At 40.7% G+C, this 26446-nt stretch overlaps 1 protein-coding gene across 1 annotated transcript in view; it reads right to left on the bottom strand.

Annotated features, from left to right (window-relative positions):
- Window positions 1-2301: 2301 nt before the first annotated feature.
- Window positions 2302-26446, bottom strand: part of SNX3 (sorting nexin 3) — a 40103-nt gene continuing 15958 nt past the window's right edge. The window contains exons 2-4 of the mRNA XM_075554697.1: window positions 7305-7400; window positions 4455-4579; window positions 2302-3095 (exon numbers count right to left, since the gene is read on the bottom strand). Coding sequence (XP_075410812.1) covers window positions 2990-3095; window positions 4455-4579; window positions 7305-7400 — 327 coding nt within the window. The 3' untranslated portion in view covers window positions 2302-2989. The remainder of the gene's footprint in view (window positions 3096-4454; window positions 4580-7304; window positions 7401-26446) is intronic.

Genomic DNA, 26446 nt, shown 5'->3' with positions numbered 1-26446 from the left:
ATACTTCACATGACATTTAATAAATGGACCAAGGATCTAAATACAACTAAAACAATCAAACTCTTGGAAGAGAAACGGGGGCAACGCTGTAGGAACTAGTGTTTGACAAGGGAATCCTAGATATGAATGACACCAAAACCATGAGCCACTAAAGAAAAACTAGATAAATTGGACTTCAACAAAAGTAAACACGTGTGTGAGGGCAGTGAGAGGCAACCTAGAGTGGGAGGAAATATGCAGCCATTATGCATATCTGACGAGGGCTTACTAGCCAGAATATATAAAGAACTCCTAAAATACAGCAAACGAAAACTCAAATCGAAACTGCAGTGCTGTGACCCTTCCTTCTTCCTGGGATGATTGCCAGGAAGACTGAAAGCACAAGTGGGGCAAGGATGTGGGGAAAACAACTACAGGCCTCATTCGCTGCCGGTGAGGTGGCGAGATGGCCCGGCCACTATGGCGAATGGCTGGCCATTTCTTCAAAGTTGAACACAGGGTTCCCCTATGTCCCGGATTCCCACTTCTGTGTATGGAACGCAAAGTGGCGAGAGACTCAAGCAGGTAGTTGTACATCAGTGTTCACCACAGGATTATTCACAATAGCTGCCAGGTAGGTTCACACCGTGGCTGCAACAGTGGGCTCTGGTATCGGAACAACTGAGGATGGTGCAGGACCGGGCAGTGTTGCGTTGTTGTGCATAAGGTTATTATGGGTCAAAAGTGACTCAATGGCGTCTAACAACAAAAGGTGGAAACAACAACCCAAGGCCCACCCAGAGGTGAATAAGCCAACAGAAGTGGTATATCCAAATTTTATTGAGCCATAAGGAGAAATGAAGTTCTGATACATGGATAAACCGTGGAGAGATTGTGCTGTCATAGACTCAGGACCAATCATTTTTATGATTTCACTTATATGAAATATCGAGCACAGGAGGAAATGCACAGGGACAAAGGTTTATCAGAGGTGACTAGGGGCTGAGGGGAGTGGACTGGTGAGGGCCCCCAGGTTTCTGTACAGATCTCTAACAGCACAGATATATAGAGGAGACATAGTGGTTATGCTTTGGGCTGCTAATCACAAAGTCCAGAGTTCTAAATCACTTGGCTTTCTATGCCTGTGGAGTGACAGTCTCAGGAACCCACCCCGCTGGTTCTATCCTGTCCTATAGGGCCGTTTTGAGTCAGCATCCATTGGATGGCAGCGTTTTCGGAGAAAGAGGTGACATTTTGCTTCTGTAAAGATTTACAGCCTTGGTAGTCCTCTCTGGGGCAGTTCTACTGTCCTAAATGGCTGCTATGAGAGTCAGGATCAACTCAATGGCAGTGGGCTTTGTTTGGGGTTTCTGTGTGGAATGATACAATTTTTTGGTCAATGGATGATGACTGTTGTTCAGCATGGTACATGTGACTCAATAACACTTAAGAGTGGAAAAAAGCAGTACATCATATGATATATATTTGACTATAACTAAAAAGCAAAACAAAACAAAGTAAAATCTACCCAAGTTCCAGGAATCAAATGGTCCCCATATGGGCCCAAAGGTTTCAGAAGTATATGGGGAGCTTAAAAATATAACTTTCAAAAGAATTAACAATTTCAGACACAACTGGACACATAAATACAACACAGTCTTGACCCCATCAATTCACTGATATTGTGCAATCCAAATTAGAGAGCCCGGCTGCAGTGATTTGATATTTCCTTCGGTTAGGCAGCAAGGACTATTGGCGCTATCATGGTTCACAGCAGCCTGAAAGGGTGGCAGCTCAAACCCAGCCATTCAGAAGACAGGGATCTGGCAAACTTCAATACTTTGCCAAATGGGTTACTATGGATTGGAGCAGACTTGACAGCACCTAAGAACCACCACCACATCAAGAAGCTAAAGTGTGCTCTAGCCCAAACCAAATTAAAGAGCAAGGTCTGTAACACCCTTGACGAGTTTATTGGAACAAAGCATGTGGACAGAGGAAAACATTCTTCTGACAACAGGAGGCATAGTTCTGAAAAGGCCTTTGGAAGAGTGGCTCGAGCTCGGGCATCCTGCGAATACACGGACTGCTTCATGAACGGCTCGCAAAGCCGTAAGGAATGCGTCCGCCTTTTTTAAGCACATCACTTTCTGTTGTTGTCTGAAAGCAAATACCCATTCGGAGGGCGCTGGCATATTTGATATGACCCTGCTGACAGAGGAGTGCAGCCAGGACCGAGAACAGAATGAGGAAATAATCCCTCTCAACACGCGAGTCAAGCAGCGGAGCCAGAAAGGGGAAAGGACGAGCTGGAGCCGCACGCTCAGTGCACATCAGAAATGCGGTTTCATTTTTATTGGAAAACCACCTAAAATCTTACACAAATGATTTTAGATATAAATTGGATTTTGTTCTTTATACAGAATATGAAGATGTCCCTCACGAATCTTCCGTGTGGAGGGTTTTTCGAGCGCAAGGGAAGATGTGGCTTGCACACACAGGTGTGTCTCTCCTGTGGGCGGGAGTGGGGAGCGCGGTGTAGTGCTCCTACACAGGACTCAGGACAGGGGACATCGCGGAGTGAAAAGAGGGCTAAGGGGCACATTCTAGTTAGTCAGATTCAAGAAGCAAACATGACACAGAATCTGTGCAAAGCAGACCAAGGCAGTCACTTTAGTAAGGATACTGCAGATGACACTGGAATGACAGGTTGGCGAGGCCGTCAAGTGGTGCCCACCGTGGGAGAACAGCGGGAGAGAGCTATTGAGGGAAAGGCTGGAATGAGGGATTTTCGCTAAAGCAAATTAACTTCTTGTCAACTGCCCAAACAAACAAAACCGGCATCATCATGAGTGTTAGCACACGGAGGGCATGTTAGACCGGTCTCTGTGCAGCATGCTAAGAGTTAGTGAGAACTTCTTCACTGGTGCATACGAATCAGTAATAGTTACGGAAAGTTGTGTTTGTTTTTTTTTTTTCTTTTTTTTTTGGTCTCCTTCTTGCCATTATTTTAGGCATGTCTTATTTTGGATGGAGTATAGCTTTTATCTATGATTTCGTCCTGTAAAAACATGTGAAGACAACGCTCATTCTGTGCCAGAGGATGACCGGCGACCCTAGGGAAAAAAAGACAAATTTAATCCAATATTGGGGGGTGGAGGGGGGCAGGTGCGTGTAATGTTATGTTCTATTCAAGTGGTACATTCTCTTTCCTTCAGTTCACAGGATCACCTGAGACTAGCTGGACATGACTTCTGGCATATACACCCACTTATCTTTACACATCAGCTGCTGCGTTCCTAAGAAACCTAACTGGATTTTGATTTGAAACATGAAATGTCATTGGATCTAAGAATGTATTTTAAAGAAGGAAAGCATGTGGGATTAGCGGTAGTTACACCAGGGACCAAAGCACTACGAAAAAGGCAGCGCGGTCCTTTTGCTTTAGGGAGCTTCCGTCATATACTAAGCTTAAGACAAGGCTGGGTAGTCACACTTCATTTTTCAAAATTAAAAACATCTAAAGTATATCACTGGGAATCCTGGTGGTCCAGTGGTTAAGCAATTGGGCTGCTAACCAAAAGGCTGGCAGTTTGAACCCATCCAGTTAGCTTTCCAGGTGAGTCGAAAGCACCTTGAGGGCATCTCCCAAAAACAACCCGACACTGCCTCCCTCCAAGGGAGAGGGTGCGCAAACAGGCCAGTGTCGGCTGTCAGCTGCGACAGCCAAGCAGAGTACAGGACTTCTAGCAGCCCTGCCCTCTTCCGTCTTCCGCCCACACTTCTTCAGGTCACGAGGTTAGGAACTCAAGTGCTGCGACTGAGTAAGTTCAAATGAGCACATTCCCAGGACTTGACTTGACGTAACTTGAGGCCACTGCACAACCACAGGGAGTCCTTTCCTGTCATGTTGCTTTAAAAAAAATAACTATACTCCAAATGGAATTAAATGGGTAGTTTACTACGGGTTCTCTACAGTAAAAGACAAACCATCCCGAGCCTTTTTACTTTAAAAAGACTACATGTTGTCATGAAAATTTAAGACGTGCACCTTTACATGAGACGTGCTGATAATACCTCCATCTGCAATCAAACAAAATGATTGCAAGTGCATTGTAAGCTCTATTGTTCGTGATAGAACATACCTTAAATCAGAAAGAATCATAAGTAAAACTGTACTTTTTAAATACTGTAATTTTAAATGTAATTTGCATAAATTAAGCGAGAAAAACAAATACAAAACTTAGGTCAATACCAAGATACTCATTTCAATCACACAAGTATGTTAACATTTATCACATGAAATTCAACATGCTAGAAAATTTTACTTTTTTATATAAAAAGTTAGTTGGGAAATGGCCAACAGGAAAAACTAGTAAATGTACAACATCTAAATTCCTAGTGATTTGCCCTTCCACACTGTGAGGTAGTCTCAGGAAACGCTCATTCTTATACCTGGAGTAGAAAGTACTTACTTGTTGATAAATTGCTCCAGCCCGTGCTTCCTTTCCTCAATGAAACTGTCATCGAAGATCCCATCATCTCCTCTAAAAGGAAGCTGACGTAAAAAGGCTTTCCCAGGGAGTGGGGGAACTACAACCTAAAAACACACAAGGAAAGAAGTTCTGACCACACTGGCTTGTTAACTGGGTTGTGGAAATACACAGAACACAAGACAAAGGTAGATTATAGTCAGTACTGACTCGATGACAGTGAGCTTGTTTGTTTACAGCCTTACTCAGAGAGACATACCACTCTTGAGCTCGTTTAAATAAAAAGGGAATCCGTAAAAACACACGAAAGTAAGGTGATGGCAACACACGTACATATGTGCAGGACACAAATGATGTATGTACAGATTGTGAAAAGAGTTGTGTGAGCCCCTAATAAAAGGATAAATAAATATATAAATAAATAAAATAAGGACCGTTTGCAGGCAAGACAACTGCCCACCAAGGGCAAGGCTAATAGTTCAACGACTGTCCTTCCTCGTCTTTCAAAGCACAGAAATACAAAGAGAACATTCAGGTAATGCTCAGCGAAGGCCACCGTGACCATCAGGCATTTTTGATGTCACTTGGAGAAGGCAGTATCTTAACTGCAAGAAAAATTTCAGAAGTGAAAATAGATTCTCAATTAATAAAACACTGGTAATAATGTTCTTGCTGAAATGGGTAACTAAGAATTCTGTGGTCAGTTTCCTCACCCTCTTACCATCTGCACACTAGGTTGATGACAAATTAAACCACCCTCCCCCCCTACCACCATTCTTCCATCTCCTAGGCTAAACACCAGGCCACCTTTCTCCCCAGCCTTTCTCTAGGGTCAATTCAATTCTTCTCTTTCCCTTCTGGGAATAAGCCAAAGCTCAAGTTTCAATTAAACAGCACCAAAGTCTATGGTTCAAGCCCGCCAGCTGCTTTCCAGAAGAAAGATGAGGTGGAATGTCTCTGTAAATATTTAGTCCAGAAACCCTGAGGAACAGGTTCACTGTCCTGTAGGATTACTATAAGCTGAAGTTGACTTCATGGTGGTAGCTTTATTTCATACAGTCCTTGGGTGGAGCAAGCAGTTAAGATAATTGGCTGCTCATTGAAAGGTTGGGGGCTCAAGTCCACCCAGATGGGGTGTTTCTTTAGAAGGAAGGCCCAAGTACTTTTGAAAAATCAGCCACTGCAGCACAGTTCTAGAGACACACCTGGGGGCTGCCATGTGTACGAATTGACTGCATGGTAATCGGGTTGAGAAGATGCTGGTGAACCTTGTAAGAATACCTTTTGTAGCCTGGTAACTTTGTAAACTTAAGAGCCAGAATCCTAGTGGGTGGGGGGTAAGGTAGGGTTCTTTCAAGAGGAACACAAAAGACCACATATTTTATGCTTCCATTTACAGGAAATAGCCAGAATAAGATTCGTTTAGAAAGAAAATGTATATTAATTGTCTGAGCTAGGTGGGAAGTGTTGGCAGGAAAATGGGCAGTGACTACTTATTTCTTCTTAGGGGTCTCGATTTGACAGTAGTGACAGCTACACAACTCTGAATATAACAAACACCACTGAATTGTATACTTTTAAAAGTTTGCGATGTGAATGTTATCTTAGGAAAGCGTCACTAAGGAAGAAAACTGAAGTATACAGTCAGTAAATCTTTATTAAATGTCACAATTAGGCAAAGCCCAAAACTTATATCAAGATCCTATCCCCCTTGATTATAAAATAGCTCTTCTTTCATTATCCCAAATTTTCCTAACTAGTTTTGTACATTTAGATCTTCAAACTACATAATTTATAGATAGTGATTTATAAATCATTATTCCTAAGTGGATAACCAAATTTTATTGTATCATTTACTGGGTATATATTCATTTGCCCACTGGTTGATAACACTACTTTTGCTTTGAACTAAATTACTTATAAACACAAGGGTCAGTTTCTAAACTCTATTACATTCCAATAATCTGTTCGCCTATCCCTAAAGCAATACTAAACTATACTGTTGTAATCTTTTTAATCTTAAGAACCTTCTTATGTCTAGCAGCTCAATATTTGTTCAAAATAGTTTTTGGGTAGCTTTGAGCATTCTCTCATTCTAAAACTCACCACACTCACACGCCTAATTAGTTTAAAAAATATACCACAATAAAAGATGCCCAGTGGGCTTCTAGTATACTTTCCAAAGGCTCTTTCATCATCGATAAGGAGTTCTGGAACTCCAAGCGATATGCTCCAACCACTGTCAATTCAATTCCAACTCATATTGACCTGATTGGGCAAAACAGAACTGCCCCACTGGGTTGCTAAGAGTTGGAATCAACTTGATGGCAGTGAGTCTGGTTTTCTTGGGTTGAGTGTAATGACTTAAAAAATGCATTTATTTATAAGATGCCGTTAAAAAGGGGGGAAATATAATATACTGACATATGAGATGTAGTAAGGAAGAAAAACTTGGCAAAGGGTGTGGGGGAGAAGGGTGGAGGGTCCAGGAGACCATGGAATAGAAAGACAAAAAAAGAGAAGGAAGTAATAGCAAGAGTTCCATGAAGTGATATAAATTCAAGGGAGAGTCAATGAAGACCTCAAATGAGCCTCAAAAGGGTTCGGTTAGCTTTTGCTTAAGAAATTAAATGAAGTCCCCAAGAGAAAGAAGTGAGTCCTAAGGAAATACTACCAAGGCATTCTCCTTAAAATCACATAAAACTAAACTGTTTAAAAAAAAGAAATCCCATTTGCTTTTAATCCATTCTATTCAAGTTGACTTTCCTGAAACATTTTAAGCATAAAAACTTGGGGTGTTTGCTTGAAGATTGCATTGAAAGTAATTCTTACCTTGCTTTCTCTTTCTAATTCACTTCGCAGCCATTCAAAGTCACTGTATCTTCTTCTAACTGTAGATTCCTTCAGCTTGAAAATAGGAAGATTTGTCTGAAACAACACAAAGGTTACTTCTAAACCGAGGCCCTATTGAACGAAATGTTTGTCATATTGCTAATATGGTAACATGTTACCCCAAAGAAAATGAAACTTTGCTAATTGAAAGCACCTTTCCACAATGATACAACATTTTAAATGCATATTGCACAAGCCTTTTGGGGTGACAACTCTAGCTTAGGTTAGTTACATAAGCATAGTTTGTTTTTCTGCTATTTACAGTCATGAACAGGTTCTAGCTCACAACTACCCTATCAGACAGGTAGAACTGCCCCCTGTGGGTTCCCAAGACTTTATATCTTTCGTGGAGTGGACAGCCTCATTTTTCTCCACTGAAGTGGCTGGTGGGTTCAAATCACTCACCTTGTAGCTAACGATTCCGTGTGTAGACCCCCACAACACCAGGAAACCCACGATTTAGGTGAGTTGTAAAACACCAACTAAGCGAGAATGAGGAAAAGCTCTAACTGCCATCCATTTTAGTTGGTCTTTTAGTACACAATGCTCACTCAGGCTTGTAGGGAAAAAAGATCTTAATATTTTAAAGTGAAATAGAAAAGGCCTCACACTTGGGTTAGGTTAGCTTTTGCATAAGAAATTAAATTCACACTGGCCTGGAACACACAGCCGAGAGTCAGAGGGAAAGAAAGCAGTGTGCTACCCGCACTCCACGGATGAACAGCAAGTGAAGACGAGTCAGACACACAAGATCGGGTTCCTGGGCCCGGAGCCCTCTGGGCAGAAGGCAAGTGTGAAACATGGAAACACAAAGACCAGCACTTTGCAGTTACAGCAGAGCGTCGAAGAACCTTTAGAGCAGTGGTTCTTAACCTTCCAATGCTGTGACCCTTTAATAGAGTTCCTCACGTGGTAGAGCCCTCAACCATAACATTATTTTTGTTGCTACTTCATCAGTGATTTTGCTACTGTTATGAATCAGGGAACCCCAAAAGGGGTCACAACCCACAGGTTAAGAACCACTGTTTTAGAGTCTTATTCTTTGCAAGGCCACAAAGGCTAGTAGTATTTGCCATTTCTGTCAACTTCTAAACTTCAGGAAAACTCATTTCTTACAAGATCCCTCTTAAAGAGAAAACATGATACCAAATTCCATTTTTAAAGTTTTCCAATAAAGCATTCTTAGCAGAAGCTGCTTGACACTAGTATATTATTGCTGAGAACAGATTTTAATACACACATAAAAGATGTTTTTGGGAGTGAGCCTGGATGATCTACTTCTGAAAGGCTACAGCCTTGAAAACCTGATGGGACATTTCTACTCTGAAACACAGGGGGTCGCCATGAGTCATAATGGACTGCCGGTAACCAGCAATGTGGGCAATGAATGCTGCAGCATGGGTAAGTGGCAGAAATGCCACAACCCATCTGAAGTGAGAGCTTGCTGAAAATGCCACTTAATACTATACCTTTTCTGAGTGTATTTTGTCCTTAATTCCATCTTTGAACTTGTAGAACCGTAGGGGGAAAAATTAAGTGCCACTTGAAGGAAAGATTGACTTCCTACTTTGTGTACAGGGACAACTTCATGCACAATTTAACTCTGAAGAAAATTCCAGTCATATGTTAAACTTAATGCACTAATTAAGTAATTGTCATTCAGCAAAAGAAAAGCTTTTTACTTGGCCTTGAAACCCATTTTGTAGTGGTCTCATTTTCCCCCAAAGTGTATTAACTTCTATGTTGTATACCTTACAACTTGAAGTCTTCTACGGATGCTACTGGGCACAACACTGTATACGTTTCAAGCATGAAACCAAATCTCATGAGAGGTTTAAAAGCACTTGAATTCTTTCCCAGGTAACCACAACATTTGTTCATTGTATTAATGACTAAGAGGAAAATTGCGTCTAACAAGACTCTTATTATACTAAAGTCAAGCTTATATTTAGAGATGCTGGCTTGCTGTACCAGCGCTGGGGGGGGGGGGGGGTAGGGGCGGGGCGGCATTCTCATCTCCCCAGGGGAGTAAAATTAAGTCCCCTGGAGAGCAGGATGATCATTCCCAGAAAGAAAGCACTGGATTATTTCTCTCTAATTTCACCCAGTGGCTTTTTAACCAAGTTCACCCTTCCGCATTAAAATATCAAGTCTTTGTAAGTGTCTAAAGCTAGAAGGGCCTTCACAGAATTGAGTGTTTTCTGCAGGTGAGATTTTACATTTTGAATTCCCTCCTCTCAAATTACTTTACAAAAGGGATTAACTGCTCTCTTTATTCAATATGGTAAGATCAAGCTTGTGAAAAGAGTTCCCTAAGAATTTTCATACTTCTGGGCACGGAAGTCTATAAAGTTAATCTCTGAAACAACATATCAAGCTTACAGGTACAATGTTGAGGGAAGAGTGCCAATTCAGCTCATTTTACCTTCCATTTTTCCTTTTGAACTTTTGACACAATCATGATTACATCTGACTCATTCTAATAGAGCAACTAGACCCTACTTTGGGGGGAGGGTGGGAGGGGGTACTCCCTTCTCTTCTATGTCTCGCTAATACAGTTGGATGGCTTATATATGAAAGGATCATGGTTTAAGAGCATTCTTTTACTTAGGCTTTCTTAGCTGGCTAGAATTTCTCTTTATGTATGAAGACTGCTTTAGAGTTTTGATAAAAATAAGTCAAGACATTCTTATTATTTGCCCATTATTTGCACCTTTAGAGTAGTTAAGTTTGTTAACTTCTTGATCATTAAACCCAACCCCCTGCCAATGAGTCCATTCTGACCCACAGTGACCCTACTAGGACAAAGAGGAACTACCTGCACAAGCCTCCGCCCTGAATTCTTTCTGAAGGCCTGCCTCCGCAGCTTCCTGCACAGAGCAGCAGGCGGCTTGGAATGGCCGACTTCCGGTTAGCAGTAGAGCACTTAATCCCTGTACTGCCCCAGCTCCTTTCCCGAGCATTACAACTTTACATTCAACCCATTTGGTCAAAATAAGCAAATGGAAAGTTGAAGTATCACAGTTAATTATAAACTCTTGGGGTGGGCTACTTAAATTTTATTTAGCTTTACAAATGGTTGTGTTTGGGTTTTCTGAGGGGAGGAATAAGTTGAATCAATTTTTCCTACAGTGTTGGGAAGATTCATTCAACTATTATGTGCTGAGCATCTAAAATTTAATGGGGAACACAATGAAGACTATGATGCAGATGGTCTCTTGCAAAGTTTGTAATATAAAAAGTGTATAAAGAGTTAAATGTATATGGTTAAAAATGTAATAAGCCATATACAAAGCTGCATGACAAAGAACTGTAGAGAAATATTCACAACATTTAAGGAAAAGCTAACTCATTAAAATATACATAAATGTAATAAAATGTAGAGAATGAATAACCTGATCAAAATAGGCAGTAAATAGAAAATCTAGTGGCCAGTAATACCCAATTTCATTCACACAAGATACCATTTTCACTTAGGGGCAACAATTAACATTTAATACCCAGTGTTGATCAGGGTAGAGAGACAGGCATCCAAACAATCGCTGACAATAGTGAAAACTGGTGCAATGTTTAAGGGTCTTTCAGGGGTGCAGTGGGCTAAGTGTTGGGGTTCTAACTGCAAAGTCAGTGGTTAAAGCCACCAGCTCCTGCATGGGAAAGAGATGAGGCTATCTGCTCCTGGAAAGATTTGTACCCTCAGAAGCCCTCTAATAGGGTTGCTAAGAGTCATAATCGACTTAACAGGTTTTTTTTGTTTGGTTGATCACTATCTTAAATGTACATATCTTTTGAGTAAACAATTCCATTAGGGATTAAAACTATAAATATCCCTAAAGGTACAAAGGTATCAAACACTGTTTACTATTAGCAGAAAACAACAAAAATAGCTAGATTAGTAACATATTCTTATAATCACCAAATAAATTATATATATTTACAACAATATAACTTAGCTATATACCACCACCTACTTAGTAGGCTGCTGGCCACAGGTCAGCAGTTAGAAACCAGCAGTCACTGAGCAGGAGAAAGAGGAGGCTGTCTGCTCCAGTAAAGAGTTACAGTCTCAAATGGGTGCATAAGCAAATGTGGCGAAGAAAGCTGATGGTGCCCACCTATCAAAAGATATAGCCTCTGGGGTCTTAAAGGCTTGAAGGTAAACAAGTGGCCATCTAGCTCAGAAGCAATAAAGCCCACATGGAAGAAGCACACCAGCCGGTGCAATCACGAGGTGTGGAAGGGATCAGGCATCATCAGAACAAAAAATCTTAATATAGTGAATGAGCAGGGGAGTGCGGAGTGGAGACCCGAAGTCCATTTGTAGGCCACTGAAGATCCCCTTGCAGAAGGGTCTCGGGGAGGAGACGAGCCAGTCAGGGTGCGATGTAGCAACAATGAAAAATACAACTTTCCTCTAGTTCCTAACTGCTTCCGCCCCCACTCCCCCTCAACTATCATGATCCGAATCCTACCTTGCAGGTCTGGCTAGACCAGAGGATGTACACTGGTACAGATAGGAACCAGATACACAGGGAATCCAGGGTGGATGATCCCTTCAGGACCAGTGCTGAGAGTGGCGATACTGGGAGGGTGAAGGGAGGGTGGGTTGGAAAGGGGGAGCGGATTACAAGGATCTACATGTGAACTCCTCCCTGGGGGACGGACAACAGAAGAGTGGGTAAGGGGAGACATTGGACAGGGCAAGATATGACAAAATAATAATTTATAAATTATCAAGAGTTCATGAGGGAAGGGGGAGCAGGGACGGAGGGGAAAAGGAGGAGCTGATTGATGCCAGGGGCTTAGGTGGAGAGCAAATGTTTTGAGAATGATGAGGGCAATGATTGTACAAATGTGCTTTACACAACTGATGCATGTATGGATTGTGATAAGAGTTGTATGAGCCCCTAATAAAACAATTTAAATAAAAAAGCTCATCAATTGAAATCAAAGATTTAAAAAAAAAAGAGTTACAGTCTCGGAAACCCACGGGAAGTTCTACTCTGTCCTATAGGATTGCTATGAACCAGAATTGGCTCCAATGGCACTGAACGCTTTAATATACTGACCAGGATGTCTACAATGTGTTACGCGTAAGAAGTTTCATAAATGTAGCATGATACTATTTGTATAATATGAAAAGCAAAAAGGTACTGGAAGTCGAGTTGGCCAGGATTCTTTTAATACAAGGTGCTATCCTAGAGGAGGGTGAGAATGGAGGAAACAGTATGAATTAAATGCAGAAGAGCAGCAAGTACAGGACATATTTGAGAAGTAAGATTAAACTGGGTCCTGAACAAAAGGAGTTACTAAACATCTCTGAGCAGGGACGCGATATGCTAAGTTCTGGGCTAGAATTACAGTGGTAGCAAAGGCTCCAACAGAACAAAGAAGTTAGCACCAGGGTCGAAGTCACAGACCTTGACCTGCATGTATGCACAAGATGGAGCACGAGTAACAGTTGGATTTTGAGTTGACCGGTTTAAAGAATATGAACAAAAGGTTACTCATGCAAATTACAGCAAACATTTCCTAGCGAAATAGAGGAAAGAACTAGGTGACTAGGTGGCAAAAGACATTTACAGAGATATAAACATAGGCATGTACACACGTAAATATATTAATATATAACGATAGGGATATAGGTCTATGTACACATATTCATAGGTTAAATAGTAAGGTACCAGATGGAGACCGGGCCTCTACTTAAGTCCTCCCTCAACACAAGAACACTTTGTTCTAGTAACCTGGCATTCTGTGATGCTCGCCTTCCTGACAAGATCGCTGAAGACAAAATGGGTACATATGCAAATATGATAAGAAAGCTGATGGTGTCTAGTTATTACAAGATATAGCACCCGGGGTCTTAAAGGCTTGAAATTAAACAAGCGGCCATCTAGCAGGGAAGCAACAAAGCCCGCATGGAAGAAGGACATCAATCCATGTGATCACGAGGTGTCAAGGGAATCAGGTATCAGGCATTAAAAGACACAAAACAAACAACCATTTTGATGTGAATAAGGGGGGTCAGAATGGAGACTCAAAATCCATCTGTAGACAACTGGACATCCCCTCACAGAAGGGTCACAAGGCAGGAATGAGTCAGCCAGGGTGCAGTATAGCACCCATGAAACACACACTCCTTCTTTAATGCTACCTCTCCACCATCATGACCCCAGTTCTATTTTACAAATCTGGTTAAATCAGAGCGTGTATACTGGTACAGATAAGAGCTCTCGGCACACAGAATCCAGGACAGATAAACCCCTCAGGACCAATAATGAGTAGCGATACCATGAGGATACAGGGAAGGTGGGGAGAGAAGGAGGGGAGAAGGGGAACCGAACTCAGTGATTAACATACAACCCCCACCTCCAGGGGGATCAACAACAGAAATGTGAGTGAAGGGATACAGTGGACGGTGTGAAATATGAAAATAAAATAATTTACAAATTATCAAGGTTTCATGAGGGTGAGAGGGGTGGGGGAAAGAGGAGCTGATACCAAGGGCTCAAGTAGAAAAGAAAATGTTTTGAAAATGATGGCAACATATGTACAAATGTGCTTGATACAATTGATGTATGCATTGTTATAAGAGCTGTAAGTGCCCCAATAAAACGATTTACTAAATGTCACTTAAAATGCTTTAAATTTATCAGAGAGAAACAAAGTACTGAATCTGAAGTAAAGCTTAGGTAAGATTTAAATAGAGCTAACTAGCTTTACCATGCAGAGACTTTTGAAGCATGATAGGCAAAATCTAGTACTCTCTCCAACCTGCCCATCAATCTTTTCAGAAAAGTTGCTTGATTCTAGGCTAAGTATAAGCTTGTAGTCACGATTTTTCTCCAACCTACTGTTCTCTTCATTTCCTAGCAGGTCAAAGTGTCAAACTCTGCCACTTTCATGAAATGACAGTATTTGTAAGAAATACAGGGATTCTTTTACCTGCTATTTATAGGAAATAATAACACATCGGCCAATATAGTCAAAGTGGTCAGAAAAGTAAAACTTACCACTAGGCAAGTCCCCTTTATCTGGGTACATGTGTGGCAATAAATGCTACAGAAGGTGACTTAGAATCATCTAGGGCTACTTTATGCTTCAGACTTTTGATTCCAACCATGGAGCTATGAAAGCTTGGCTGATCATGTCTTACTAGGTAGACATCTGAAGCAAACATAAAGTCAACAAAACTCTTTTATACTTAACATATGCCTTTGTTCATTATTCGAACCAAATTCTGGTCAGTATATCACTACTTTCTAACAACACAAGGGGCTGGGTGGCACGATGGGAAATGTTCAGCTGCTAGCCACAAGGTCTGTGGTTTGAACCAAGGACTGGGAAGCAGAAAGGACATGGACATTTGCTCCATAAAGATTATAACCTAGAAAACTCCATGGGGCATGATGGGTCCGAATTTTCACAAGCAGACGGCCACAGCCTTCTCCTCAGGAGCAGTCAGCCATGGGCGCCACAGCACCACCCCACCAAGGCTCCTTTCTGCCGTCTCTTTAGACAACATCTGGGCTGGGTATGGGATAGAGTTTACTTTTGGGGGTTTGTCTGATTGGCTCCTCATGAGGATGTGATGGTAAGGCCTTCTTCAGGCATCACATGAAGACACATGGGTCAGTTACCCCATTTCTGGGTCACTTGGCTAATGTGATACCTGTAAAGGTAGTTCTCATTTTTCTTCTTCTTTATAATAAGGTTATTTTCTTTTTAATTTAAATTCTTGCACCTGTCCTTCATAATAAAATGTGGTGCTGTTTAGAATATGCCAAATTAAACTAAAAACTTACTGAGTCAGAACTAGCATAACACAATCTACATTTTTTAGGCAAAAACTATTTGCCTGACTGTAGTCATTAAGAAAAGAGCCTTCATGGTGAGATAGGTTAAGTGTTTGACTGCTAACCAAAAGGTTGGTGGCTGGAACCTACGCAGCATCCCTTTGGATCCTATGAAGACCACGGCCTAGAAAACCTGACAGGGTAGGATTACCCTATTGCGTGGGGTCACTGTGAGTCAAAATTGACTCCGGGAACCGATTCAGCACTGCCACTAGGAAAGAGATTGGTCATTGGCAGGAAAGCCTTGCTCCCTGCAAATAGTGCGGCTAGGTGAACAAGTACCTGCATTAATGGACTGAGTAAAAGAAAGTTGACAGTCAACAGGATTGAATGAAACAATGGATATCTGTACTTGCCTCAGCAGCAATTCCATGCACTTTCCAGGCTGCTGTGCACCTTGCCTTTTCATTTGCAAGATGAGAATACAATTTGTTTTGCTCATGAGAAGTTGACAGACTAATTATATAAGATACCTAAGGTATTCAGAAAACCAGGAAAGACAGTCTAAAAACTTGCAGAATGCATCAGTTATTAGTTTGTTGATGTTTATTTGTTCTTACAATACACCAAAAGAAACAAACAATCAAACAAACTTCAGGCATGTTATGGGAGGTCTGTAGCCCTGGCAGTGCTCTTTTACATTATCGATATAAAAAAGAAACCACCCGTTTCCCACAAAGTGAAGAACTAACTGCACAAGGCAAGGTCATCACGAATACAAACTGACATCAGAGCACGACAGAAGAGTTTTCTAACTGTGGTCAGAGGTCCACCACAAGTGCTCCCGACAAGTCTACTAAGCACAGGAAACTGCCCCATTATTGGGTTCCAAAAAGGTAGGTCTCACACAGGCTGACCTAATAAAGTCAGCAGCCCACAGATACTTCATATGTAACCTGATTATCACTGATAACAAGCAGAAAACCAAGCCTCAAGATGCGATCACCTGCATATAGCGTAACAATAGATATTAGAAAAATGTTTACTTGGTGTTTCTAGTATTTCTTCAGATAGTGTCATGTGTACATTTGAAAAAACAGACTGGCAAGGACATCAAAAGCTTACTTAATAGGCCATACTCTATTCAACCAATCCTAAGAGATGTAAATGGATGCCCCACTATAGTTCTCATTAAATGGGAGCATTTCTCCAAATATCTGCATCTAGAGATAAAGGATAAGCTGAGAAGTGCCTAAGCTATTACCTCTCTCTGCAGTACTTTTGATTCTTGTTTTATTCAATCTGGAACAGCATGAATAACTGGAGATATGATTTATAACCTAGATGAACTCTAAATATGGTTAGGGAGAAGTCATTTCAGTAAGAATAAGCTTTTAGTCTGGAGAACCTTTGAAATGTAGATTGTCACTAAGCCGAGGTATTTTACTCCCCCCCCCCCCTTTCTTTTTAAAAAAAATAAGGACGTGGCCTTTCAGTGATGCAATCCCCCATTACATTGAAAGGAATACCCCATAGAGTATAATCTTCAAAAACAGTAGCAAAGACATTAAGTTAGACTGGTTTAATGTATACACCAAGAAAGACCTTTAGTATTTTGCCTATATTAATTTGTGACTCAGAAACGAGACACATTTGCAATCTCATGTCAAGTTTTCAATGAGCAACTTTTAATGAAATAGTATAAGAATAACTTTAGAGAAAAATTCTTAACAGTTTGTGAACATGTATATAATCCTACAGGTTCATGCTTTAAAAATCTGCTTAAAACTATTCAGGAAATATATTCCAAATGTGTACAAATGCAGTACCATCATGCACCTACCTACCAACTATGAAAACTCAAGACATCTCTTCACAAGGTTATATTCACGGTGTGTGAACTTAGAAATAAAATTTCAAGCAGAGAACTCTTCTAAGATTTAACACTGGCATATGAGGGGATACTCCCCCCCCCTCCCCAGAAAAAAAATAACCGGACTTTTTTCCCCAAAGCTATGTACTTGGGTTTGTACAATTCTTATCACAATCCATACAAACATCCATTGAGTCAAGAACATATGTACATCTGTTGCCATCATCATTCTCAAAACATTTGCCTTCTACTTGAGCCCTTAATATCTGCTGCTCATTTTCCCCCTCCCTCCCCACTTCCCCCACCTCCTGAACCCCTCATCATTCACAAATTATTATTTTGTCATATATTACACTGTCTGACGTCTACCCCGGCCTTCTTCTATGCTGTCCCTCCTGAGGGAGGAGGCTATCCATAGATTCTTATAATCAGTTCCCTCTTTCTACTCTACATTCTCTCCTCCCTCCAGGCATCGTCACTCTCACCACTGGTCCTGGAGGAGTCATCTGTCCTGTATTCCCTGTGTTTCCAGTTGCTATCTGTACCAATGTACATCCTCTGGTCTAGCCAGATTTGCAAGGTAGAATTGGGATCATGATAGTGGGGGGAGGAAGTATTTAGGAACTAGAGGAAAGATATATGTTTCATCTTTGCTACCCTGCACCCTGCTTGGTTCATCTCCATCCCATAAGCCCTCAGCAAGGGGTGTCCGGTTGGCTACCATTGGGCTTTGAGTCTCCACTCTGCACTCACGCACATTGTCAATGATATGATTCTTTGTTCCTTGATGCTTGCTACCTGATCCCTTCGACAGCTCGTGGTCACACAGGTTGGTATGTTTCTTCCATGTGGGCTTTGTTGCTTCTGAGCTATATGGCCACTTGTTTATCTTCGAGCCTTTAAGACCCCAGACGCTTTATCTTTTGATAGCGGGGCATCATCAGCTTTCTTCATCACATTTGCTTATGCACCCGCTTTGTCTTCATTGATCGTATCAGGGTAGTGGGCAGCCACTACATATGGTTCCTTGGAAACATTTTTCAAGCTCTTCTGTTTGGATGGCTGACAGCACCTCCCTCATTTTTTTCTTTACATCTTCTACATCTTCAAATCACTGTCCTTTTATGTTCCTCTTCACTTGCGGAAACAAAAAGTCGCAACAAGAAGACAATGACAAACAAAACACAACAAGAAAGAAAAGCTTATAGTTAGTTCAAGGACTGTTTGTTGGCCTTTAGGAGTGTTTTCCAGTCCAGTCTGTTGGCTCACCATGCCCTGGCCACAAAGTCCACCTTCAGCATTCCCTGGGGACCTGGCTGCTCCATTCTGTTGGTGTTCTGCTGCACCCTCTTAATGTTTTGCCTACGATCAGGTTGGGTGTAATTTCCACACTGTGTCTCTGGTGTTGTCCTCTGTAGGGCTATGGGTCAGTGAGTGGCATCATTTCTCATAGTGGGGCCGGCCATGTAGTCCTCTCTGTGCATTGGCTGCTCTAATCAGGAACATTGTCCTTAAGGCCGCGCGGGCCAGGTTGTGCTCCACTCTCTCTTCCTCCCCCTTCATCTGCTCCCGTGTGCTCTGATCAGATATGTCCCTCTCCTAGAGCTGCAGATTCAATGCCTTCCTTTGAAATAAATTCTTCTTGGGGGAGAGGCCTTAGTTATATTCTTTAAAAAAAATATTCTTAAATAATATATTATTTTAAATATGAAGATGGAAGTAATGGTAGAGGGAAGGCAATTTTTAAGTTCATAAAATCTTTCCCTTGAAGTTACCATTGGAAGAAAGCAGTTCTTTTTGAAGTTTAGTCAAGAATCTGATGTCAGCCGTAGCATTTTATCTTGTCTTAAAGTCTATATGGTCTGATATTAATATAACCACACTAGCTTTTTAATGATTTGCACAATAAAGCCCTTTCTATTCTTTTTTAACTTTTAGCGCTCCACCCCAATCTAGTGATAGCTTGTTTTTCAGTCAGTCTGTGTGTCTTGTCATTTTGTTTTTCTGTTCTCTCTTCACTCCCTTTACTGTTTCTTTGTGTTAGAAAATTTTCTAGTGAACCATTTTATTTCCTGCTTTTTAAATGTTTATTTTTCATATCATGGTTGATTTAAAAATTACTCTACATCTGTTCACGTTTCATAGTCTACTTCAGATTAACACTAACTTAATTTTATTAAAATACCGAAACTTTGCTCCAATATAGTTTCATTTCTTTACCTTTGTGCTGTTACTGTCATGCACAGTAAGTGCATCATTTTCTATTATAAGCTCAACTATACAGTTTTATAATTAAGGTGTTGTGCAGTTGTCTTTTTAATCACTTAAGAGAAAAATATACTTGTACTCTTTTATATAAGAATAAGTCAAAAAGTGTTGTTACCAGATTTTTAGTTCATAGTCCTGGGGTTTATTCCAAAGAAGACATGTTTAAACATGTCTCTATGATCAGTGGATGGTGCAGATAAATTCTCTCAGTCGTACACTGTATTAGTCTCCTTAAGATGCCTTCAAAACACAAAAAACCTTTCTAAAGCCATGAGGGGAAAATGATTTTTGAGGTCTAAGCTAATAAAATTTTAACAAAACTCAAGTGGACATTTTTGAAATGATTGATGCTTTGCAGAAACCTTATGAGAATACTGACTGCCTCACACAAAGCAACAGATTTCAGATAGATCAAGCATTTTAGGGAAGGTCAGGAATACCTTGAAAATCAATTCAAGGCAGAGAGGTCGGCTTAGAAGGTTATAGAGGCTGCTTTTGGAGTATTCAAAGGAGTACTCTTGATAGCTTTTCCTAAAAGACACAGAATAGTCAAGTGATGATTAGGAAGTTTTCAGAAAATTGAAAGTTACACTGGTGTTAAAAAGGCTAGGAAAGTTGCAGTGAAATTTTTGCTTTTCATAACAATATACCCTACTTTCTTTTAAGGGTAGCAAGGGCTGTCTTAAGAGAAATTAATGGGGAAATAATACCCCATTTGCTTTACAGCTCTAATATTGCCTTCTCTTTTATCACTAAAGTTCAAAGAACATTGAAAAGGAACATAATTAGATTTCCTTAAGGCTGCCACAAGTGCCATTTTAACATGGTGTAACTTAAAGGACAGAGACTTCTACAGGGAAATTTAGAGAGATAGAATCACTGCCTTCCGGAGTATACAGACATAAATGGAAGATATGTCCAGAAACAATAGCTGTACATATTGTTTTAATGTTTCTATTATTTTGTAGCACTACTTTTTACTGACCTAGCTATGTTGACCAACATCATTACTTTTACAGCGCTCTTTATTTCTTTATGAGGAGTCAAGTTACATCTGGTGCCATTTCTTTTCAGCCTGGTGGGCTTTCTGTAATATTTCTTATAAGGTATGTCTCCTAACTATGAATTCTCTTCATCTCTTTATCTGGTAATGTCGTCTTTTATTCTTCATTTTTGAAGACAAGGTTTGCTAGGAGTATTATTTTTCTTTTTGTTTTTTAAATAATATAAGGAGAATATTTAATGAGACAAACACACATTATTTGGATGAGGGAGGCCATTAGCACAAGGCCATAATGTTATCCCTGTTTCATTTCGCTATGTAACAAATTATTAAACACTTATCACCATAATAAATAATACCAGCAGGGTCATCCATGGTCAACAGGTTTCAGTGGAACTTCCAGGCTGAGAACACTATGCTGAAGGATCAAGCTAAGCACGCTGAAAGATTAGCCACCGAAAACCTTGTTAATAGCAACAACGAGTTGATATAGTGTCAGAAGCTAAGCTCCTTGGGTTGGAAGACACTCAGAATAGGAAGAACTGCTTCCTCAAAGTAGAGTTGACTGCAATGATGCGGTTGGAATAAAGCTTTGGGATTGTCATTTGCTGATAAGGCATTACTCCAGATAAGAAACAGCAGTAAGTATCCATTACTAATAGGAACGTGGGATGTATGAAGTGTGAATCTGAAATTTTGAAATTGTCAAAAATGAAATCAAATGCATAAAGATTGATATCCTAGACAGAAATTAACCATTTTGAGAAAGACAAACATATAATTACTAAGCTGGGAATGACAAGTTCAAGAGGAATGGCACTGAATTCATTATCAAAAAGAACATTTCAAGAACTGTATGAAAGTACAGTGCTGTCTGTGATAGGATATTTATATGCCTATAATTGACTGCAACAATGGACTCAAACATAATCATTGTGAGAAATGGTGCAGGACCAGACAGTATTTCCTTCAGCCTCACTATGGTTGATACATAGACCACCACTTGCTCATATCTAAGTTTAGATTGAAGTTGAAGAAAATGAAAACACGCCCACAAGAGCCAAAATATGACCTATTTATATCCCCCCTGTATTTTGAGAACATCTCAAGAATAGATTTGGTTCATTGAACACTGACAGCAGTGGGACGACATCAAGAATATTATGCACAAGGAAAGCAAAGGGTTATTAATAAGACAAGAAAAAGTGAAAGGGGGGATCAAAATGGGTGTCAAAGAGACTCTGAAACCTGCTTTAGAATGTAGAATAGCTAAAGTAAATGGAAAAAATGAAGAGAGAACCAGAACATTGCAAAGGATGGCTTAAGAAGACAGCGTACTTTAATGATATGTGTAAAGACTAAAAAGGCAGAAGAGGACATGGCATGAGGGATATCAGTACTGATCTCAGGTAGATTTGACTGAAGGCAGAAAATAGTAGAAAATGTTCACTTGTGTGCAGACATTACAAAGGGATTCCACCCTATAGATTGAAATAAACTGGGGATACCATTGAGAAGCTTGGGAATTCTAGAGCATTTATTTCATTGTGCTCATGCATAACTTGTGCATGAAGCCAGGCAGCCCTTCCAACAGAAGAAGATCCGATATGCTTTAGAATCGCAAGTGCTCACCAGGCTTGCACCTCTTCTCCATACTTAGCTTGTTCTGTATGCTGGGCAAATAGTCTGACACACTGGACTGAATGAAGATGAATGCAAGCTCAGGCTTGAAGAAAGATACATTGACGTTGGCAGATGGCATAACGTAGCTGGCTGCAAGTGAGAGGGACTTGAAGCTGATAAAGATCAAGGACTCGAGCCCTTTAGAATGAACTACAACTCGATGCAAAGAGAACCTCAATCCTTACAACTGGACCAATAGACAGCTTCATGATAGAAAAAAGATTGACATTGTTGGCAAAAAACTATGTCAAGTACCATGGACTGCTACAAGAAAGAGCAAATCTGTCTTGGAAAAAGTACAGCTAGAAAGCTTCTTAAAACTTGAATACTTGAAAAAAAACGTGAATACTTTTGATACATATTGGTATAAGCAGCCACTTAAAAATGTATAGAAAAGAATCGCTACCTGTAAAGCTTTTGCTAATCTTAAAAGATTATGTGTACATGTTTCTATCCTAATAATATACTCCCCAAATGACATACTGTGTTATAGCAACTCTCCTCACAATATTCCAGTAGCTTTGATTTGTATTTTTTCACTCTTATTTTTGTTTGCATGATTGCACTGTATTTTGTTAATGCCTTCTCACTTTGTGCAACTGTAAAGTCTGCTAAGGTTTGTTCATACACTCAGAAATTTTTTACAATGCCGTGTTCAAGGTAACGTCTCAATTTCTGCCCCCATTGTTCTATATACTAGAAATGTGTAGTCTTAGAAACTAGAGAGCACTTCTACTCTGTCCTATAGGGTCACGATGAGTCAGAACTGGCAATGGCAGTTGGTTTGGTTTGGGTTTAGACTGTGTACTTGTTAGCCTGCTAAGGAATATATCAATTGACAAGGGCTCAAGTGGGAAGAAAATACTTTGAAAGTGATGATGGCGGCTTATGTGCAAATGTGCTTGACACATTGGAAGTATGTATGGATTGTGATAAGAGATGTAAAAGACCCCAATAAAAGTTTATGTTTTTATATATATATATATTCAGTTTAATGGTTTCTGGGGCTTTATAATTGGAATCTATAAATGCCATGACTTAAAAGAACTTAGTCACTACACTTCCAAGAAGACCTTAGGCCTGGAAATGAAGGACTTGGAATGATTTCTTCTCTCACACGTTGTATACATTAAAGCAGAGGGCAAGGAAGGGGGTTAGGGGACGAAAGGCAGTTAGGCAGACACTCAGAGCTGAACTTAACTTCTGAGGCATCGCATCACGCTGTTCTCCTGCCGTACCTGAAATGCGTGGTCCATATAACAAAGCGATGTGCTGGCAGAAAGTAGTCTTTAATTTACGTATTGAAATCTTAATGACAAGTTACAGTTCTTGTCACCTGTGCTCTTAACCATGGTTTAGCATGTGGCTTTTTAGACAAATAGTTACTTTCTATTCCTAGTATTTCTAATGATGTGAAGATTTTTATGTTAGTGATTTGAGTACTGCCAGGCTATTAGAACAGTAATCACTCTTTTTAAGGCTTTATGAAAAGAATAAGACACTGTACTGGCATGACTGCCAATCTGCAGACTTAAAGCTTGCCTGGATATCGTGTTTAATGTCACTGTCTAGTTGCTCTTATTATAGCTAATCACTCTAAGAGAGAAGAGTCTATTAATATATGTATCATTCATGTCTTAGATAATTAAGACTCATTAAACACCCTTTTTCATATTTTTTATACTTTTCCAGGTAATATTTTGTGCTTTGGAAAAACGCTTCACCTGTTTTTTATCATACACAGCAAACTCATTCATACTATGTATTGTTAAAGGTTTATCAAGTTATTTACTGTAGTGAGAACAACTAGATACTTTATAACCCTGTCTCTGTTTAGAGTAGAAAAGCTGTGGCGGTGCTCACTTGATCGGGTTTGAAATGAGGGAACATTTTCCTTGCTAAGTCATCCAGGAAGAATTAATTGCTTGGGGTTATCTAGAAACCCCAGCTACAGATGAACAATCTGGAGGAGAAAAGAATGGGGCTGACAGTTCATGGGGGGACGTGGGAGAGGAGGTGGGGGGAAAGGAAGTGATGTTAACAAACCCAGGGACAAGGGAATAACAAGCGATCCAAACTGGTGGTGAGGAGGGTGTGGAAGGTCTGGTAGGGCATGAACAAGGGTAATGTAATAAAAGAGGAATTGCTGAAATCCTGGTGGGGACTAAGCATGATAGTGGGACAGAAAGAAATACAGGAAAGAGCTGTGAGGCAAAGGGAATTTATAGAGGTCTAGATAAAGACATGTATATATGCAAATATATTTATGTATGAGGATGTAGAAATAGATCTATGTGCATATATTTGTAGGTTTAGTATTAAGGTAGCAGGACATTGGGCCTCCACTCAAGTACTCCCTCAATACAAGAATACTTCCTTTATTAAATTGGCATTCTATGATGTTCACCTTCCCGACACAACTGCTGAAGATAAAGCAGGTGAATAACCAAATGTGGTGAAGAAAGCTGATGGTGCCCGGCTATCAAGAGAGATAGTGTCTAGGGTTTTAAAGGCTTGAGAGTAAACAAGCAGCCATCTAGCTCAGAAGCAACAAAGTCCACATGGAAAAAGCAAACTAGCATGTGTGATCACGAGATGCCAAAGAGATCAGTTATCAGGCATCAAAGAGCAAAGAATCTTATCATTGTGTGCTCATCTGCCCAATACGATCGCTGAAGACAAATGGGTGCATAATCAAATGTGGCGAAGAAAGCTGATGGTGCCCACCTATCAAAAGATATAGTGTCTGGGGTCTTAAAGGCTTGAAGGTAAACAAGTGGCCATCTAGCTCAGAAGCAACAAAGCCCACATGGAAGAAGCATACCAACCTGTGCGATCAAGAGGTGTGGAAGGGATCAGGTATCAGGCAGCATCAGAACAAAAAATCTTACCATAATGAATGAGGTGGGGAGGGGGCGAGTGTGGAGTGGAGACCCAAAGCCCATTTGTAGGCCACTGGAGATCCCCTTGCAGAGGGGTCTCAGGGAGGAGACAAGCCAGACAGGGTGCGATGTAGCACCAATGAAAAATACAACTTTCCTCTAGTTCCTAAATGCTTTTCTACCCCCCACCCCCCTCCATCATGATCCCAATTCTACCTTGCAAGTCTGGCTAGACCAGAGGATGTACAGTGGTACAGACAGGAACCAGAAACACACAGAATCCAGGGTGGATGACCCCTTCAGGACCATCCATACTGGGAATATAGAGGGAGGATGGGTTGGAAAGGGGGGATTACAAGGATCTACATGTGACCTCCTCCCTGGGGTACGGACAACAGAAAAGTGAGTGAAGGGAGACTTTGGACAGGGCAAGATATGACAAAATAATAATTTATAAATTATCAAGGGTTCATGAGGGAGTGAGGAGCGGGGAGGGAGGGGGAAAATGAGTAGCTGATGCCAGGGGCTTAGGTGGAGAGCAAATGCTTTGAGAATAATGAGGGCAATAAATGTACAGATGTGCTTTACACAATTGATGTATATATGGATTGTGATGAGTTGTATGAGGCCCTAATAAAAACAGTAAAAAATAAAGAAAGAACATAAACTGGCAAAGTATATATATAAAAAAGGAATACAACTAAGGGGCTCTGGGACAACTTCCACCTTTCCTTAAATCAGAGTGCTTGGAGGGTGAGCAATGCAGAACTGGTCATTTATATCATAAAGCTAATATTTTACTGAAATTCAACACTTTCATGTTTTATTGATTATACAACAGAAAGATGGAGGGGGGGGGTCCTTCGGAAAATAACTTTTAAAACTCTCAAACCAGACTCACAGGCATCAAATCAATTTCAACTCAGTTACCCTATAGGACAAGGTAACTTTTTATGTAGAATACTTCATCTTTCTCCTACACGGTATCTGGTGGTTTCAAACTGCTGACCATGCAATTAACAGAACAACAGATAATAATAGCAGCTCATAAAGAATAAAAACTATAGTAGATAGTCTAAATCCATATCACTTAATTCTCAAGAGGAAGACATGAACACTCTCAACTTTAGGAAGGAAAACAAGTAAGAGGTCTGGGAGGCTGGCCCCAGCACCAAAAATTAAGTGGATTCCTGCCCCTCCCCCAAAAAGAATTTGTTTCAAAGGACGACATTGATTCTGCAGCTCCGGGAGATGGACATATCTGATCAGAGCACACGGGAGCAGATGAAGGGGCAGGAGGAGAGAGTGGAACACAGCCTGGCCCACCAGGCCGTGAGGATGATGTTCCTGAGTAGAGCAGCCAGTCCACAGAGAGAACATGGCTGGCCCCACTATGAGACATGATGCCAATCAGTGACTAAGGGCGATATAGGGGACAGCACCGGAGACACAGTGTGGGAAATGCACCTGACCTGATCCCACCACACTGAGGCAAAGCACTGGGGGAGTGCAGCAGAACAGCAAGGGAATGGAGTGGCAAGGTCACCAGGGAATGCTGAAAGTGGACTTTGGGG

This window comes from Tenrec ecaudatus, chromosome 7 (assembly GCF_050624435.1).
Source record: "Tenrec ecaudatus isolate mTenEca1 chromosome 7, mTenEca1.hap1, whole genome shotgun sequence".
NCBI classification, from domain to species: Eukaryota; Metazoa; Chordata; class Mammalia; order Afrosoricida; family Tenrecidae; genus Tenrec; species Tenrec ecaudatus.
This window is presented reverse-complemented; position numbering and strand designations above follow the sequence as displayed.